This window comes from Nesoenas mayeri (assembly GCF_963082525.1).
Source record: "Nesoenas mayeri genome assembly, chromosome: 10".
Lineage (NCBI taxonomy): Eukaryota > Metazoa > Chordata > Aves > Columbiformes > Columbidae > Nesoenas > Nesoenas mayeri.
This window is the reverse complement of record NC_137560.1, coordinates 15,930,216-15,948,258: the sequence shown is the minus strand read 5'-3', so window position 1 is coordinate 15,948,258 and position 18,043 is coordinate 15,930,216. Positions and strand designations below refer to the sequence as shown.

The following is an 18,043-nucleotide window of genomic DNA, read 5'->3' as shown; positions in this document are numbered from 1 at the left end:
TTGGAAGGAAAGATTTCTCTGAGTCGTGGCAAGGTGTTGGAAAGCCCATGGGCGTGTGTAGGAACCTCCTGCCCTCCCCGTCTCTCTCGTGCGTTTTGTTCCCCTCTCCCTGCACCACCCCTCCGTGTTCACACGCCTGTGCCGCTCTCCTGTGAAATGGATGAGACTCCCTTAAGTCTCACTCGCCTCTTGCGAATAAGTGCAAGAGCAACGCCCGGGGAATAAAGCCTCTGCCGGCAGAATTAACACATCTCCCAGATCGCTCCTGGGGTGTTGCGAGTCCTTTGCCTTCCCACCAGCCTCCTCCGCCCTCCTGCCCATTCATACCTGCTCCTCGCAGACGGAACCAGCTGCTCTTCTGCTCTATGCAAAGTCTGAGTCTCGGTATTTAAACGCAGCTCCAGTTGCTAAGCCCTGGTGACTAACGCAGTGCTTGGCTCGGGCTTGCAACTGAGGGCTGTGTCGCTTTAAGGCATGTGATACTTTCCCGAGCAGGGATGTATTAAAATAGGCTACGGTACTTACAGCATCCTATAGCAGTGTATGTACAGCTGCCTTACTCTGCACTGCCCGCGCTGGAGTGAGGCTGCTCTGTCGTTAAACATAAACTGCTCCTCGTCCTGAAGTATCCGGGAAGCTGCAAATTATCTCAAGATCACTTGAAAGGTCTCATCAAGCAGAAGGTGATGCTAGGAGATGATTTAAAGGTGAAAATGAGAAGGTTTCCACCCCTCAAACCTTGGCCACTTTTCTGACGGCAGAGTCTGAGAGCTCAGATGTCTTCTTTACTCTGGGAACAGGATTTGTAACGAAAGAGATATTTTTTTCTTCTTCTTTTAATCCTGATAAAGAAGATTATTGGGAAGCTATTAAAAATCCCTTATTGTGATACAGATGGATTTAAAAAAGTGTTAAATCTTTCCAATGAACACTAATAAAGTGCTCTGCTCTTGGTTGGATTATTCAGGTAAGGAGCTTCTTTAGGATTTAAGATTCAGAAAGCAGATCTGGAACGCATCAGATAATAAATGGAGGAATACTCACTATTGTGTTTCTTACTAATGATAAGATGATCTGTGTGTAAAAGTGTGTATATGACAGCAGTTTGCTGACAAACAAGTGCATGAAGAAATGTTTGTAAGAAATTATAAATTTTGAGGAAAAGGTAGTTTGAAATAGTATAGTTTGAGAAAGCTTTTTATTTATTAAAACAAAAAGGAGAAAGGAGGGGAAAAAAGCAGACTTAATAATTAAGTCTGAGTGGGTTAAGTCAGTCTGCTATCCATGTGGTTAAGAATATGATGCCCGATGAAATGCACAGGAGCATTTAGCAGGCTGTAGAAGTTTGGCTTTGCTTTTTGGCTAGAATTTTAAAGAACAGTTTAAATAAGGATATTTCAGGTATTAATGTTGTGTGAGAGTCACATTTCCTTTTTACCTTGTTGTGTAAAAAAACATGGGAGTACCAAATATGACAAGAAGGCATTAATTCCCAAAGACATGGGAAGCCTACCGGGAGCTCCCTGATTTAAGAGATTGAATCTATTTTGCAAGGTAAATAACTCTAAAAAGAGAGGAGAAAAAGTACACTGTAATACTGCAAAGTAAACAGTTGGAAATGAAACTAATTATATGCTAAGCAATGCATTGAATACTCAATACTCATGCTGATTGAAATAATGTTTTGGTATTTTATATTAATTATACTTATCAGTTTATGTGGTACTTTTCAGCCTATTAGACTTAAAAAGCCTCCCAAAGACTGTCTGCTTCCTTAAAATCAGAGCAAAAAAAAAAAAGTGCATATATTTTATTACCACCATATTTCACTATTGTTTTACTATTGTTAATTTTCTACTGCAGTAATCCCCCTGGTATATCACAGAAGGACTTTTTAATTTTTAATTTTCATTTAAGGACATGACTTTTTTTAATGTTAGAGATTTAATCTTTCAGAGTCTTTCTTGCTCTGTGTAAATGATGTTCAGCTGATTGGATTATTAGATAGAAAATGGCATCATGTCATTGGCTGAATAAGGAGAGTGTATGAAGTTTGATTAATTTGGCAATCTGAAATGCAGCAGAAGGTGCTGTTAAGGGAACTGGACGATGTGTAGCGTAGCTGAGCCTTGCAAACCTCCCGGTCCTTGCAGGCATTGAGAAAGAGCTATTGAAGTTAAAAAGTCAGGGGGAAATTTAGCCAGTTCTTACAATAATGAATACAAGTATGAAAACCCACAGTTGTCTGTATTGGATGGTCAAGTATGCCAGCACTAGGAGACAAAGAAACTGCTCCTTCCCTCTGCAATAGGAATCTTTTTAAAATTTTGACACAATCTGCTTTGTGAAAAGATCGAATCTTCTATAGAGTACGTATGAAATTCGGTCTGGCCACAGTCCAGTCCCTTTACATGCGCAGGTTGAACAAAAAGATGATTATTTCATCCAGGCTTTAGAACATCATTCTAAGAAACAATTACTTTGTTTGGCAGACAGCATCATGATTAGAAAATTATGCTTGCAAAAGTAAAAAACAATAAACTGTTAGCTTTTGGATCAGGATTAGCCTTTCAGTCTTGGGGATGGAGTATTTTTTAAATGCATCTCAGATATCTGAGGACCGTGTTTGCTTAACTGTAGTAGTGTGTTCAAAGTAGTTCTGATACTGTCTGGACATCGTGTTTTTTTTTTTTCTAGCTGGCGGTGTGATTTTATATATATATATTTTATATATATATATATAAAAATATATATATATATTTAATTTTATTTATTATTTTTTAAGTCCCTTGTAAGTTTGACTATGGGCCAGTGTGGGAATATTTTCAGCCCTCTGTTTACATTGGCTTTGGTTTTTAGTCCTCAGATTGTTGCAGGTTTGTTTTTTACCCTTGAATTACTAAAGTTATCCAGGCTCATATGTTGACATCTTGTTACCTCAACTGTCCTTTTGGTCTTGACCTTTGTCATATAACAGTTGCATCCTGCAGGGGGGAGACAAAATACCTTTAGCAAAAGGAGTAGAAAAAAATTTAAAAACTACAAAATACTGTTGTAATGGAAGCTGACTATTCTGTGTGCTGTAAGGCAATGGATAATAACGTCTGTCTAATATTTTGTTTAGAGAATGGCAGTGGTCTCTGCAATGTCCTGGGTCCTGTATTTGTGGATAAGTGCCTGTGCAATGCTGCTCTGTCAGGGGTCCCTCCATCACACTTTCCAGCAGCATCACCTGCACAGACCAGGTAGGACTGAGATCACCTGTGGGATGCTGTAAGATTGCAGACTCTCTGCCTGTGCTTATGTCTGTCTTGATAAATGACTGAATGATAATCATAAAATCCATTGTAACTTTTAAGAGCTGCTTGTCTTTATATTGCACAGCACCTTTTTTTGATCAGTCTAACATTTGTTGTGCTTTTCCAATCTGGTGTTGGAATATTCATTATGTAACATTGTCTTCTAACAGCTTCCCAACACAGGAATCCCATTCTGGATAACTGTTTAGTTTCTTTGCCTCTTTCTCTGTCCTTATTTCTATCTCACCTACTGCCCATTTTGTGTGGTTCTGTAGTGGGTGTATAACTTGGAAAGAGTTTGTAACAGCAGGGGTTTGGATAAGTTTGCAGTTACCTGACCAAACTGGACACGGGTCTGTTACTTAAAATACTGGCACCAAATCTCACTCATGGTCACTAGTGTTTATTGGAGGTTGGATGTTTACCTTGCCATAAATGAGAGACAGTTATTCTAAGGTTCACAAGTTTACCTCTCAGGATTGATGGGGTTGCAATCATGCAGCCTAGAGGAGAATTTGGGATTGTCTTCCAGTGAATTCAAATGCCTCAGAAGTCAGAATAAATCCCATAGGTTAGCAGTGGAGAATGCAGTTCACTTTGTTGTGATCCATGTCAGTGGTTTTATTATGTTTTTATTAGTAGAAACGGCTCATGTTACTTTTTCAACTGTTAATTGTTAAAAATTGTGCCATGTTAAAAATTGAGGAGTTGGTGTATTCTAGCGCAGCATCATCATCTAATTAAAATTAGATGGGCCAAGGATGTTGCTTCACGAATTTGGATCCAAAAAAAGGTGGGAGAGGTTCTGAGAGCTTTAGAAGTGAAAAATGGAAAATATTAACTTGGTGATGAACCATTTAATAATGTGGCCAATAATAATTTTATGTTTTTAATGGCATAGCTTCAAGGACAGATGGTCTTTGAACCACAGGTGTTTAACAACCTTAGTGACTCAAAGTTTTCCCAACTTTCCTTGTCTAAAAGTCACAAGTATTGGCATTGTCTTGCTTTCTTGTAATAAAATATGAATAGTATGAAGGAATAAACCTAAGTCTTTGACAGACCAGCTCTTTGCAGCTATGTTAGAACATCAGATTAACTAATGGTGTTGTATTTAGTAGCTGGCACTGGAAATTGTAGAGTACTTGAAGTTTGAGTGGTAAGGTTCTTATTTGGGTCTTGCAGAGAAATGAACAAAATACTTATAACTGCATTGTAATAAATAATTGGGCTGGTTGTTTGAGTCTGTCCTCTAGTGAAGGAAATACGGGGGCAAGAAGCCCAGCTAAACAGAAAGGTAAGGGGAAAACATAATCTCACTTTGTAAAATCGGTTGAAACAAGTGACATTATGAGGAAAAATGAGAGCTGGGCAGATTCAGAGCTCTGCAACATTTGCCTAAACTTGAAAAATCACCTTTTTTATGAAGCAAGAACAGCAAGACACTGAATGCATACCAAGTGTTGGGGAAATGTGAAAAATGACAAAATCTTTCACTCGGAGATGTGATACAGATAGAGTGAAGGTTTTACAGCTGCCTCATCACCTACTTAGAAACAGCCAAGCTTTCCCTCCTGTGAGCCTTTCTCAGGCAGCTTCTCTGCACCTTACATGAATAAGATTGATGGTGTTCTGATCCCAGGCAGCCAATTTCAGTCTCTCAAGAAATAATCCACTACGTTGACAGATGAGTGGAATTTGACATGATGTTCACCTCGGATTCAGATTGTGCTGCACCTGGGAAGTACCAGCTAGTGAGCGTCCTTTAGGGAAACTGTTAGAGATTTTTGGACAATTTCTGCTGTCACAACAGAAAATCAAGACGGTGGGGTTTTTTTATAAGGCCATGAATTTACAGTCTGCCAACTGAATGTGAAAGGTTGTACATAAAAGGGATGGAAATATGTTAACTAGAAAACTCAGTGATTTTAATGTATTCAACTGCAGTCCCTGAGCATACCCTATTTTTCATATTTATAATATTAGGAATGCGTCATTTACTTTTAGTTAGTCACTGTGTAAGTAAGATTAAAATGTTCAGCCAAATAAAAGTGAATAAAAAATGGATGCAGATGAGCCAGTGCATAATTTCAGTAATTTAATATTTGGTATATGAAATTTCACCTTATTACAGCTATATTTATAATGATTCAATAAACAGCATGCTCAGCATACCTTTTCCTTCAGTTCATAGTCTTCCATAGATAATGAGATGCTCTAAAATAAGAGATTTTGAGCTGCTCAACTCATTGTGAGGCTACTTTGTTACAAGATAATTAAAAATGTTAGGTTCCACCCTGTCTTATGCTTCTCTTTCTTTATGAATAGCAGATTCTAACTAAGCGCGTGGAATTGCAGGTATAATATAAGATCCTCATGGAGTATGTTTAGCATAATAAATTTGAACTGAACTCAGTGGATTAACACAGTGAACATACCCATCTCTACTACTCTGGTTAATCCAGTTTTTGAAACACTGGAAACCAAGGGCAGTATATTAAAAGGTTATTATCAGAGATCTCCAAGCTGTGTTGTTGTTTTCTTTTTTTCTGAAACTTTCTTAAGCAAGCACCTGGATGGGTTGCAATAGATTTCTACACACTATGTACAATCACAAAAACTTAAAAGCTTCCTTTCAATGTAGTGTAATCTTTCAGTTTTGTAATTCAGTTGTTCTTTATTCAGTTAGACAATTTAGCAGAAGATAAGAACCCGAAAACAAATGCGATAAACTGCTTTACCAGACAGTATTTGTAACTTACTCTATCTAGCCTTGTTATTTTCTTCTGTCTTGTCTCATTAACACAATGAAAAGTTTGAATACTGTTCTTAAGCACCCTTGAATATTGATGGCTGTTCCTTCTGCCTCTGATGGGGAAGGTGGGCAGGGCAGATTTTCAGGCTTCTTCTCTGGGATCCGAAGGAGACCTTTGGAGTAAGCTAGCTGAACACCATTGCAGTATAATTCCCCTTGAGTAATACACATGGCTTTCTGCAGGTTTTTTTATGACTATATTTCATTTTCATGAAAATTATGTTAGGCAAAGGATGTATGAAAGCATTCAGAGGAAATAACTTTATGTGGAAACAAATCTCCGTTCTTTTCAAGGATGTCACTTCTATGTGATTTAATAAGAAACAGTGGTAATGAGAAGAATTCCACATTGGATGTTTTAGGCTCTAAGATATATGTGCTTGTAGAGCTGTTGAATTAGCTTGAGGATTAGAGTGGACAGGTTGTGATTTGCCGAGTTAGCTGAGTGTCCGTGATAGTCTGTTGATTGCCTGATTGACCCTGCCCAGAGGTAGGAAGTAGATGCTGGCATTTAGCAAGATACTAATGAAGCAAAAGGTTCAAGTTTAAAATATAAAAAATAAACACTCTCCCTCAATCATGCAATTCTTTGCAAATTTACTGATTTCATTCCATAAATGATGGATGTTTAGCTCCTGGTGAGGACCATCAGCTGGTAGTGAATTGTAGTGGACAGTGTTGGCCGTGTGTTGCTTAAAAATACAGGAAAGTACATTGGATTCACCTGCAAGCTTGTGCACAATAATTAGGTATACATTAAGAATTCTAGGTTAGTCTTGCATACAATGTAAAGATATGAGGCAGACACAAGCAGAAACGTGTATCTACTGTAGCAATGCTGACTTTTGCAAATATGTTAATTAAACATGGGCCTGTTCAGAGAAAGAAATCATGGACTGAATCAAGGCTGGAATCGTACATCTAGTATGCATCTTATTGTGAGAGTAGTTAATGATGTGCCCAGTAAAAATCATCTCAAGAAGTGATTGTCTATACCTCATATTATGATGGGTAAGATCAGTCTCAAAGTAATTCTATGTGAACTAACAAGCAACATCAACGTAAAGGTGCTCTGAGCATATTTCTCAGTAGACAGCCTTTTGCAGAAACTTGAGTCTGTGGCTGTGGGCAAGAAAAATTTCTTAGTTCTGATCCTGGCCTTCCCACTGATTTTTATAGCTGTGGGGAAAACTGCCTATTTTCACAATTCATATGACCTGTATATGTGGCTATTTAGTGCAAAACACAGTGGGAAGAATGTTGGTCTGAATCTAATTCCTCAGGAAAGTGTAAATAAAACACGTCTTTACTTTGCAGAAAAACTGAGATTTGGAAGATGAATTCACCAGGATTTTTGCTCTTGGTATTGATAGGAGCAAGTGTAGGGCTAAGTAGTAAATATATAAATGTGTACAGAAGGAATTGTATTCCATTTATCATACAGTGTGAATGAAAACTGTTGCCTTCAGTAGACAGTGTCCAAATTGCTGTGCAACAATTTAGCCAGTATCAAGGAGATCATGTCATGGGTATGAAAGCTGACAACTGGTGTTTCTTGCTGTGTTAATTAAAATGAGCAAATTTATAAGCTCTAAGGCCTGATTCAGATTTCATTTACACCAATAAATGCACAGGAAGCACCATATGTACCCTGTTTTGTTCTCAATCAGAAAAACCTGCTCACAGCATCATCTCTCTCTTGATACCTTTCTGTGATACCTCTGGCCTTTGCAGCCTGTTGTTGAAAATGTGGAACTGCCAACTGCTAAGTAAAGAAATCCAGGTTGAAGGTACCTACTGTGTTCCTGGTCATGTACAAAACAGATTGGGATGTATATGGACAAGTATATCCATATGTATTTCGTGTAGGCAGAGAACCAATATAACAAAATCAACACTTAAGGATGAGGTAGGATTACTAGCAGCATGATAGTGATGAATTGTGTCCTGTGCTTATGGGATGTACTTGTTGACAGCAGCAGACTTTATCAGAAGTACTGTACCTTGTGATTTTCACTGGTTTTGTTTTCTGAAAAATCAGACCTCCAAAAGAGAAACAACACGGCTATAGGGTGTGTTTGCAGCCAGAGAGATAACTATGTTTGGTTTTGTTTTTTTTCTGGAGTCCATAAGCTGTTAAATTAGTGGGCTCCAGTCTCTCAGGTAAAGGGGAAAGGGTAGGTAGGCATTGGCAAGGAGCAGCCAATACTTGGAGGGTCAGAGGCAAGAGGACATCTCTCCTCTTCACTGTGGAAGAGTGCATGGCTATGAGGCTCAGGGCTTGGTTGCAGGGGGAGGAAAGCTGTCACCAGTCACGCTGCTGAATGTGACGCCTTGTTACTTCTGATCCAGGGAGATGAAGCAACCTGAGGGGGAGCAGGTGTTGCAGCTCGATGGACTGTGAAGAGCAGCGCACCAAGGTGTGCAGTGGGGCGCTGAGCAGACTGCTGTGCCCAGCGTGGCTCTGAGAGCTGCTGGCAGTATGACCACGTTCCCTGTGGTCACCCTCACAACACCCTTTGTACAAAAGGGCAACGTCAAAATGCTAACAGTGGTATTTAAAGAGAAAGGATGTGTATCAAGCATGGTGGTTTGTGCTGGTGGTGTCTGCGCTCTGGCTTGGTCCCCCCTGTTCTGTCCTTCCTTCTGGTTGTGCTCTTGTCCCCATCCTGTGCCACTTTGGCTCTCCCTCAGGCCTCTCTGCAGACAACCACACAAGCAGGAGCAAGGTGTGTCTGTCTTTGTGTGACAGAAGCTACTCTGGGGAAAGAGGAACCGTGGAGCATGCCCTGCTGTGATGGCCCCAGCCAGTGTCTTCTCCTCCCACACCCGTGTGCTGAGCCTCCTTCTCCAAGCGCAGCCTTGGGGCCTTGGTGCATTGTGCTATTTGTAGCTTGCTGTCATGGTATTAGAGACTGTGAGAATTCATACTACGTGGTTAAGTCCCAAGGAAAATTTGACACCTACAAATATAAGCCCCAAGGGCGAACTACGTTGATCTGCGCTGGAGTATTTCTGCTGATAACATCAGAAACCTGCCTTTAATGATTAGCCTACTTTAGTCCAAGGCTCATTTATATTTTAAAAGACAATATCCAAGTGCATTTCCTTACAAGATAAATGTGTTTTCTCTCATTAAGTTTCATATTGTTTTATCCTATCCTGACTATAATCTTTGTATTTCCCTTTGAATGTTTTCTTTTCCACTCTGCTGTGAAATCAGCCTTTGCTGTGAGCAAGATTTATTTTCCTGATGGGATTCAGCATTTTTGCTATTTCCAGATGCTCTGCATAGAACGGTTCTCCCCAGCTAAACTTATTTTTTTGCATGTGAGCAGTGCTGGAGGTTTCTTGTCATTGTGCTGCAGGCAGGGACCATGAGGACTGCAGCACAGTTGGACTCCAAATTTATGAGGCTCAGTCAATGATGCACAATGGGGAATTGAGAGTGTAAATTAAGCTGAATGAAGTTACAAAGCCGCATGTATGTATCTGTGACTCATATTTCTAGGCTCTATTTAGAAGATTGCTATCTGACATCTCTCCCTTGCCTTCTATATTCCTTTTAGAATGGTTTTGGCCTTTGCAGTGGTTGAATAAACCAGTCCTGCCCTTCTTGAAAGGTCACTTCAGTGACAGCAGGTGCAGGATCATTATTACTATTGTATGCTAATCAAAAATTGTGTTACAGTATTCCATTGTAATCCTTATTTTATTTTGAGAGAATAGCTTTTCTTGGGAACTGAATTGATGGCAGGAATGGAGGACCTTACTAGTTTTTGGGTGAGTGAAAGTGATTCCTTGAGAATTGCCAAGTGAAGTGTGATATCTGGACAATCTCTTCTCTGAGATGACTGAATTTACTTCTGCCAGGCTACTCTCATTGTGATGCCTTCTCTTTGAGCTACAAGTAATCAAGGAGTAGTCTGCTCTGCACTAGCAGGTTCCATGAACAGTCACATGTGCTGGATGCTTTTTAAAATTGTGCATAAACATTTATTCTATGAGACCTGCAATTTTATGTATATATCGTGCACCTTACCTCTCACTAAATGAATAGGCAACTAAAAATCAGCCTAAATGGAGTTCCTTGTCTCTTGATTATTAGGAGAGCTACTGGTTCATATCAAAATATACGTTTAATCCATCCTCATGTATGATTCAAAACTCCTATTGGATTAGTTTTGTTTTCTGTAGATGACAAATCTGAATTGAGATCTTTCATTGTGGATCTACTGAACACGCACACAAAAACACTTCTGTAGTGAACTTGTGTGCAAGTGACAGTTATAATACTGGAGAACTTAACTGGAAAATTCCTTGAACGTATGTGTCAGTTTATTGGAAGGTGGAGAACTTGGTACCGTAATTTCCCATATTGTAAATAACATCAACAGCCAACAGGCTCTACAGATCAGCCTGAGTATAGGCAAGAGCTCTCTGATAAAACTTTATCTTTTTTAGTGTCCTCATTAATGCTCTTCAAAAATGCTGTTGAATATTTCTGGCAAGCAAAGCTTCAGTGTAATTTTACTGTATTGTTAGGGATTTATTAATTATAATCTTTTCTTGCAGAGTCTATTTATATTTGATCATGACATTAATTGGTTGCCAAAACAAACTAGAGTTAATTGTGTTTAATTAAGTGGTTGGGAGCAGGCAAGGATAGTTTATTTGGAAAATTGGTTTCATTGATTTATGTGTTTATTTTTTAAAAGAACATGAATAAATGAAGGGAACCTATTGCTTAGCACCTTTTGCCCTACATGCTTCCCAGGAATCATCAATAACACAATTGAGACTTTGAACAGATTCAAGAGTGGAAAAGTATCTGTATTATATATGTTTGCCTATACAAACCCATTAAGAAGTAGATGTTTACATCCTGGATCGTTATGAATTTAATTAAAATGTAAAATCGAGCAGAAATGAGATCAAGTAACATGAACTGACATTAAGGTGGTGTTCAGTGCAGTGCACTGGCTAAAGGTGCTTTGGATAAGGAGGGTGTGGTAAAATACACTAAAAATGACTAGATAAATATTTTCTATAAATATATTAATATAATATTTATATTATATTTCTATGATAATTTCTATATTTTCTATCATGCATTTCAAAACCAGCTAATTTTACCGTTCAGAAGCTTTTGAACCCTAGCCTATTTCATGTTTCAATGCTAAAATCAGAACTGAATGGAGGATTCTTAAGCCTAATGTTGTGCTTTGTGTTTGGTTTGTTTTTTTTGGGGGGACACACACACACTGTCAGTTTCCTAAGTTGAGACTGTAATTAAGGTAAAAGATAGCTTATCTTTGTGCATTACTCGTTTCTGCCTTGAAATTTCTCATTGGAAAAAAAAATAATGTATCTGCATAAGGTTTATGCTATCCCAGCAGCTACCTAAAACTAGTCATCATTCTGATAAATTAATAAATCCTGCCTGGAAGCATACATTCAGATATGCCAGTAGCTGCCTCTTTCCCAAAAGGAATGGAACTTAGCAGACTTCAAATCCAATACCAATGCAAACACGAAGAAGGTCTTGTGTGTTGTAGCTGGTAGCAGCTCTTGTTTTGGTTTGCAGCAGCACTGAACTTAAAGGAGGTCTTTGACTTTTCAGAAGTTGCCTTTCCCCCCATCCCAAATCAGCTTTCTCTGCTGTTTTATTAAAAGATGTTTCCCTTATCTAAAAATGTTGCTTGAATCCATAAGCTGTCAGGCCTACTCTAACACTATTTGCTGTGGATGTCATTAACTCATGAAGTTCTTCTTGATTACTTGCATGGGATGCTTTTGAATTTGGGTGGTCAATCAGCTAGAAGTCACTATTGTTCAGTAAAATAAAAAGTCAAGAGATGAGTTGAAGATAATGGAGGTTTCAGAGTTTGTAACTGGTTTTGCTGTGCCAGGGAAGGACGCAACAGAGGATGATTGTGTCTGAGCCAGCTCCCACATCTGTAGTAATATCATATTTTTGTGAGACTTTTAAATACGGGGTTTGTGATGTTGTTGTTAGTTTGGTTTTTTTTGTGTTATGGTGTTTTTGTTTCATTGTGTGTTGTGGTTTTTTCTTAATTTTTTTTTCCCCCTCAGGCAATTAGAAACTGTCTTTCCATGGCTGAAACCTCAGTGCTTTCTCCATTAAGCCTGCAGCCTGGGTGGTGTTTATCTTAACCTTGTTTTGAGTTACTCCAACAAATAGATGACTCTTTTAGTTCTAATTTAGCTTCTCTTGGTTTTTCTGTTATCTTCTTCTAGTTGGCAGGCAAGGAAATCAGATGTGCGTCAAATGAAACCATTTGTCATGGATTAGTGCATGCAAATGCCTTGATGACAGCAACAGCAAAAAGCCAGCGAGTGTCTGAATGCTGGCTTTGGAGGCAAAAATTAACAAGGCCACACCGCTAGTGAACTCAGGGAATTTTGAGATACCCTGACTGGGAGCAAGCTGTGGACAACGAGCATCCTGTGCACATGCATTGTGCCCAAATCACCCTTGGGAGAGCACCAGACACAGAGATTGTGATTTAGTGGAAAGACCACAATGTAGCCAGATTACCTGCTGTTTTCACTCCATTTCAATCTTTATTTTTTTCCGCACTGTTTATTCTATTTCTAAATGTTTCCTGTAAATCAGTTTTCTTTGTTTTCTTTTAAATCTTTATGTAAGCTCTTATAGCTCTTACTTTCAGAAAAGGCTTTGTGAACTTTCTTCTCTTACAGTCAATGCACCTCAATGTGGTGTTTGAGCAACAAAATGCCTCTTGATTTCATCCCAGTTAGAATACCACCCATGTTTTTTTATGAAATAAATACTTCAGAACATTGCCATTTGGAAACAATCGAAATGGACCCAATTGATCAGAAAATTTTAAATGCTAAAATAGTTTTCCACTTTCTGATATTGACACCATTTTTTGTGTTTTCTAAAAAGAACTGCAGAAAATATAAACTTTTCACCCATAGGAAAAGGTGTTCCTGTTGATCAGAATTTTCCAGTGGGAGAAATCTCCTGTGTACTTTGTGCCTGTCTCTGCAGCAGACTGTATGCAAGGCAATATACTATTATAGTAATTTCTGGTTGGCTTGGTTGGGTTTTTTATTAGTTTGTTTGTTTCGCCTCTCCACCTCTATGCTTTGATTTTGTGTATTTGTACTGGAACCAGCAGTTGAACACCTTTGAAGTTTCTCCTTGTTTTGATGCTGTAGTGTAGTCAAGACACCTTGTTGAAGTTGTGGTGGTACCACAGACACAAACATGTTGACCAGCCCAGGTGATGCGGGCACTGGAAAGCAAACTCTTGACTGAGCAGGACCAGTTCTGAAAATGAACAAGTGCTGGTGATAAAAACAGCTGCAAGTTAAAGGAAGTGGAGTTTCTGCTTTCAGTGGGAATTGCTTGATGGTTTCCCCTGGTAGAACAGTTCTTTGACTTTTTAAATTGGGTTTGAATTTGCTTTGAGCTGCATGTTGCTGTTCTGTATTTTGTAATGATTTACGTTCTATGAGCAATATCAAGTGGTTCTTCTGTACCAGTTGTACCCTTCTGAGGTTCAGGCTATGCAAGTCCCCCCTATACTTATATACCTTGAATTATTTACTTATGTTCTTATTTTTCTAATCTATCAAAGGAAAAGTTGCAATCTATGGTGTCTAGAGGTGGAAACAAACTACGAAAGGGTATCACATTTATACTGAAGTTGTACTGGTGGGGCTTGTCTGTCTTCAGTATGCTATTCCTTGCATCTGAGGGGCTGTTGCTTTTTAACTGGTGAGATTATGCCTTAGTCCTGACAGAATTATGAATCAAAGTCTGTTGAGGGAAATTAATATTGAGTTACAAACACAAAGTTGCTTTCTGATGTTAACTATAGCAAAATCATTTTCTCTGTATAATACATATGCATTGTTTTAACTAGTACCTGAAGTTTCAGAGGCCCTACTATAAGCTGTGGCCTGTCTGCTTTTGAAGTGTTTTAATGTCCAGATTTCACAGAGGAACCAAGCAAAGATAGAAACAAAATTCAAATATGCCTCTGTCAGAAGAGATTGTTTTGCATTCTGATAGCAAATATTGATGTTCTGAGATCTGTATGTGCTATAAAGAGAGCATAGTTTTACAGGACACCCAGCCAACACCTGCCTTTCTGTTTGGCTTTCTTCTTTCTCTTTGTGCCCAGCCAGGGGCAAATTGATCCCCCTGTGCGGTCTGTACACAGCATGCAGCAGTGGAATGGATGATTTGAGGAAATGGAGATCTCAATCGTGAGGCAAATCGGTGAGGCTTTGGTATTGTTTCTCATATAGCCTCTTGCAGTGGGGCTAGTACCCAGAGCAGACATCCCATCCCTAGTGCTCCATCCTTGGCATGGGTTGGTGTGCCAGTATAAGTGTTGCTGTGAGCTGGGTAATGGATCACGGGGGCTCTTAGCTCCCCCTTTTCATGAAATCAAGTGCTTTAGTGTAAGCCAACTTCACGCTGGCTTAAACTTTCATGGTGGTTAAGCTATAATCTATCAGACTGCCCCAGCTGTGAGGTGTAAAGAGCCGTCACGTTCACTTACTGTTACTCAATTGACAAACAAGTTGTACTGTTGTAGTGAATTTTTTTCCCGTGTCCATGCTCTCAGCTGAACCACAGGCTCAGCACACACAGACAGGCAGTGTGGCATTTGCTTCAAAAGTGGAACTTCCCATTTTTTACTTAATTGCTTCCTTTAAGAGATGAGAAGGTTGGGCTTGTATTTCAACAAAAAGGCTCCCACTTCAAGCATGTTTCTCACTTGAAGCCTATGCTTCCCACCAGAGTTGTGTGTGATGCTTCCAATCTTTCACAGGCAGCATAACACTGATTCTGCATAACTTGTAGTGTATTTTTTGTAATGTGTCTGACTTGTAAATCTTGCTAACTGCACACTGTTATCTCAATATGTTCGCAGGCCAGCTCCTGCAGCATAGAAACTTATAGCAAGATAAATCAAGCAATTTTTTTTCTTATTGGGGAAAAAAAATTCAGACTTTAATTTGCTACCATTGGAAAAATCTTAATTTCCTGATTGCAGTGGGGTAAAGAGATAGAAGATCATTCCCAGAAGAGGGTGGTGCTCTGGGGGGGTTCTATCTGGAAAATCACATGTGAACCATTTCTTATTTGGTCCAGCCAAAGGTGTGGTGGGGACTTAAAGGATACTTACAGCATCCTGGCCCTACCGTTTCCTTCCTCACTAATGGCCCTTTTTTGGCCCCTGCTGTTGAGTTTTGAACCAGCTGCAGCTGTTTCTCACTTGCTGGAACCTAGAAAACCTCCAGGCTGGAGAAAGGTCTTCTATGTTACTTACCTCTGTTTTGGCAACAAAGAAGCTGAAAGGTTGTGTAGCTATTTACCAGTATTATTGTGTTTCCTGGCAGGATTTCATGCCATCATAGAGGCACAGCAGGAATTCTGTGTCCCGGCTCATATCAGGGCCACCTGGTTGGACTGGGGAGGCCTGGCAAGAGATCTTCTTCCACAGGATCCTTTTCCTCTCATGCAATGAAAAGGTGACTGAGCTTCTGCTCATGTCCACTGCCTGGCATGCAGGGGGTGCCTAGAGGCTCTTGTCAGGCTTTGAGAATCAAACTGGGACTTCTATATTGCTGAATTTCCATCAAAATTGCTAATTTTGACCTCTTGTGGTTATAAGCTTTTATATGTTTGAGGACTTATAGCAAATTTTACAATTGTTTTTGTAGGCTGAAGGAACACAGGGCAACACTCTGCATTTTGCAAAGCAGTATTTCTTTTGTTGTGTGACTAAAGCAGTGGAAAGAATTGAATTTTTTTTAATTTGACAGCCAAAGCAAGATATCAAGAGTTGGGTTGGTGCAGTATTTACGTTTTTAAATTAGTTTAGGAGAATTTGATTGTTTTTCTTACTAACAGGAAAAGAAAAAAAAATAGAAAACAAAACCTGAAACAATTTATTTCCAAACACTGAAAAGCAAGGAAAACACCAGATAAATTAAAACAAAAAAGTCTAGAGAAGGTAATGCTGCTTTTCTTAAATGGATTTAAATTAGAGTATCTCTAATCAAAAGCTGTGTTCTGCTGTTGGGGCTGACACTTCATCTTCTTTCTTCCTGAAGTAGAGCTGTGGTGTTAAGATATTGCTCATAGGGAGAGTAAATTCCAGTACCGCTTGAGTTTTCCACTTGGAATAAGTAATTGGGTAATCAGGAGAGTGGAGATGGGACATCAGGATTTTTCTCTCACTTGCTATGAAAGGGCTTTAAAAAGCCAGTCCATTTTACAGCCCAAAGGCTAATGTAGTTCTTTATGTAGGGCTGGATGGGCTTTGAGACAGACCCTACCCCTGCCAAAAAGTGAAGGGCTGGAGGAGGTGGCACTAAACTCTGCCACTGAAACTGGGTGCCAGTGGAGGCTCTCAGGTGGTGGTGGCAACACTAGTCCTAGAGAATTAAATGCACGTGAAAAGAAGGTTTTTAGCAAGCAAAGGATGGATATTTTAAAAATAGCTTGTTGCAAAGTTTAACCTCCTGGAAGGCCATTCTTTGGATGGTTCTGCTTTTCTTTCTTTCAGTAGCAAGCTGAACCACTGCCTGCTAACTCTCAGTGTGGTGCTGTAGGCACAGATTTTCTGCCATTCTTCTTCTGCTTTTTGAACTTAAGGCTTGAACTGCAGCTTCTCTATCTGCTTGCATTTTGGAGGAGGCCAAGGCTGCACCCCAGCCACACTAGAGCACTATTCCTGGTCTCTGCTCATCCTTTCAGAAAGCAGCAGGAGCCCCCAGGGAGGGACGACAAAGCTTTGACAAACTGATGTTTGTTTGGGGTGCTGTTGAGGTGTTTTGCTGACTCTCAGTTATTTCAAGATCTTTGCTAATTTAATGAGCCAATTTCGCTCATCAAGGTGACAGTTATCAATGTCAGAGGCCAATACTCTTTCTCCTTCAATATACATCTGTAGCAGTGATTTTGCTGTCCTTGAAGGAACACAGACTGGATTATCACTTTATTTTGAGAGATTATTGCAGTTTTTTTAAACTGAAGCTTAGTATTAGAAATGTGTTTCTTTATCTAAGTGATAGTATCTGCTTTTGTCATTTTTATGTAACTCAGCTCTGCTTTGCAAAGCGCCACTGTTCTCTTCTGGAGAAAATATCGTCTATCAGCAGTGAAGCTCTGTCTGTGTGCTCTAATATTAATCACTGAATACAGTTATTTAAATTGTATCTACTTGTGCCTTTTTCATGACAAGTTCTTGGAGAGTAGGAGGGAGTGTGGTGGGATTTATAAGTGGCTATATTGGATTTTAAGTAAGAGTAATTACAGCAAAGTAGTTGGAGATTATGTGCTAGAGACCTTTAGTGAAATACACAAACTTGTAAACTAAAAAAATCTTCTGGTTGGAACATATTTAGCAGTTTTGGTATGATTGAAATTTTGGTAAAACAGAATGAGAGGTTGAGATCTTTTCAACAACATGACCAGTGTTGTGGTGGTTTAAGCATTTCCCTGGAAGCAGATTAAGATGAAGGACTTGAATCTCAGCCTTCCACTGGGTGGTTGAGTTTGTCTGAATTTTTCCTTTCCTGGGGAGAAAATGTGATTCAACCAACAAGCCGCTCATTCAGCACACGGGGAGCTGATGGCACGGCCTGGCAGCCACACAGAATAAAGACCAGGGATTGTTTTTCAGCAGTGCCAAGCACAAACTTCTTTCCAAGGCCTTGTGACTTTTGTAAAAGTACTGGCCTAGTTCTGTGTGTTGTCTTTTCATATTGTTCCTCATATTGGTGGACAATCTGTAGCTGTCAAATCTTGCAGAGCCCCAACTTTCTGCCAGCAGAAATAGAATGGGGCGTAAAACGCTTTAGGAGTGGTTTTGACAACCCTTCATGCGGAATAGAACATGTAGATTCATTT

At 39.4% G+C, this 18,043-nt stretch overlaps 1 protein-coding gene across 1 annotated transcript in view; it reads left to right on the top strand.

The window, feature by feature from the left end:
- Positions 1–3,127: 3,127 nt before the first annotated feature.
- Positions 3,128–18,043, top strand: part of TAFA1 (TAFA chemokine like family member 1) — a gene marked incomplete at both ends in the record, with an annotated part of 214,536 nt that continues 199,620 nt past the window's right edge. The window contains one exon of the mRNA XM_080350534.1: positions 3,128–3,245. Coding sequence (XP_080206660.1) covers positions 3,128–3,245 — 118 coding nt within the window. The remainder of the gene's footprint in view (positions 3,246–18,043) is intronic.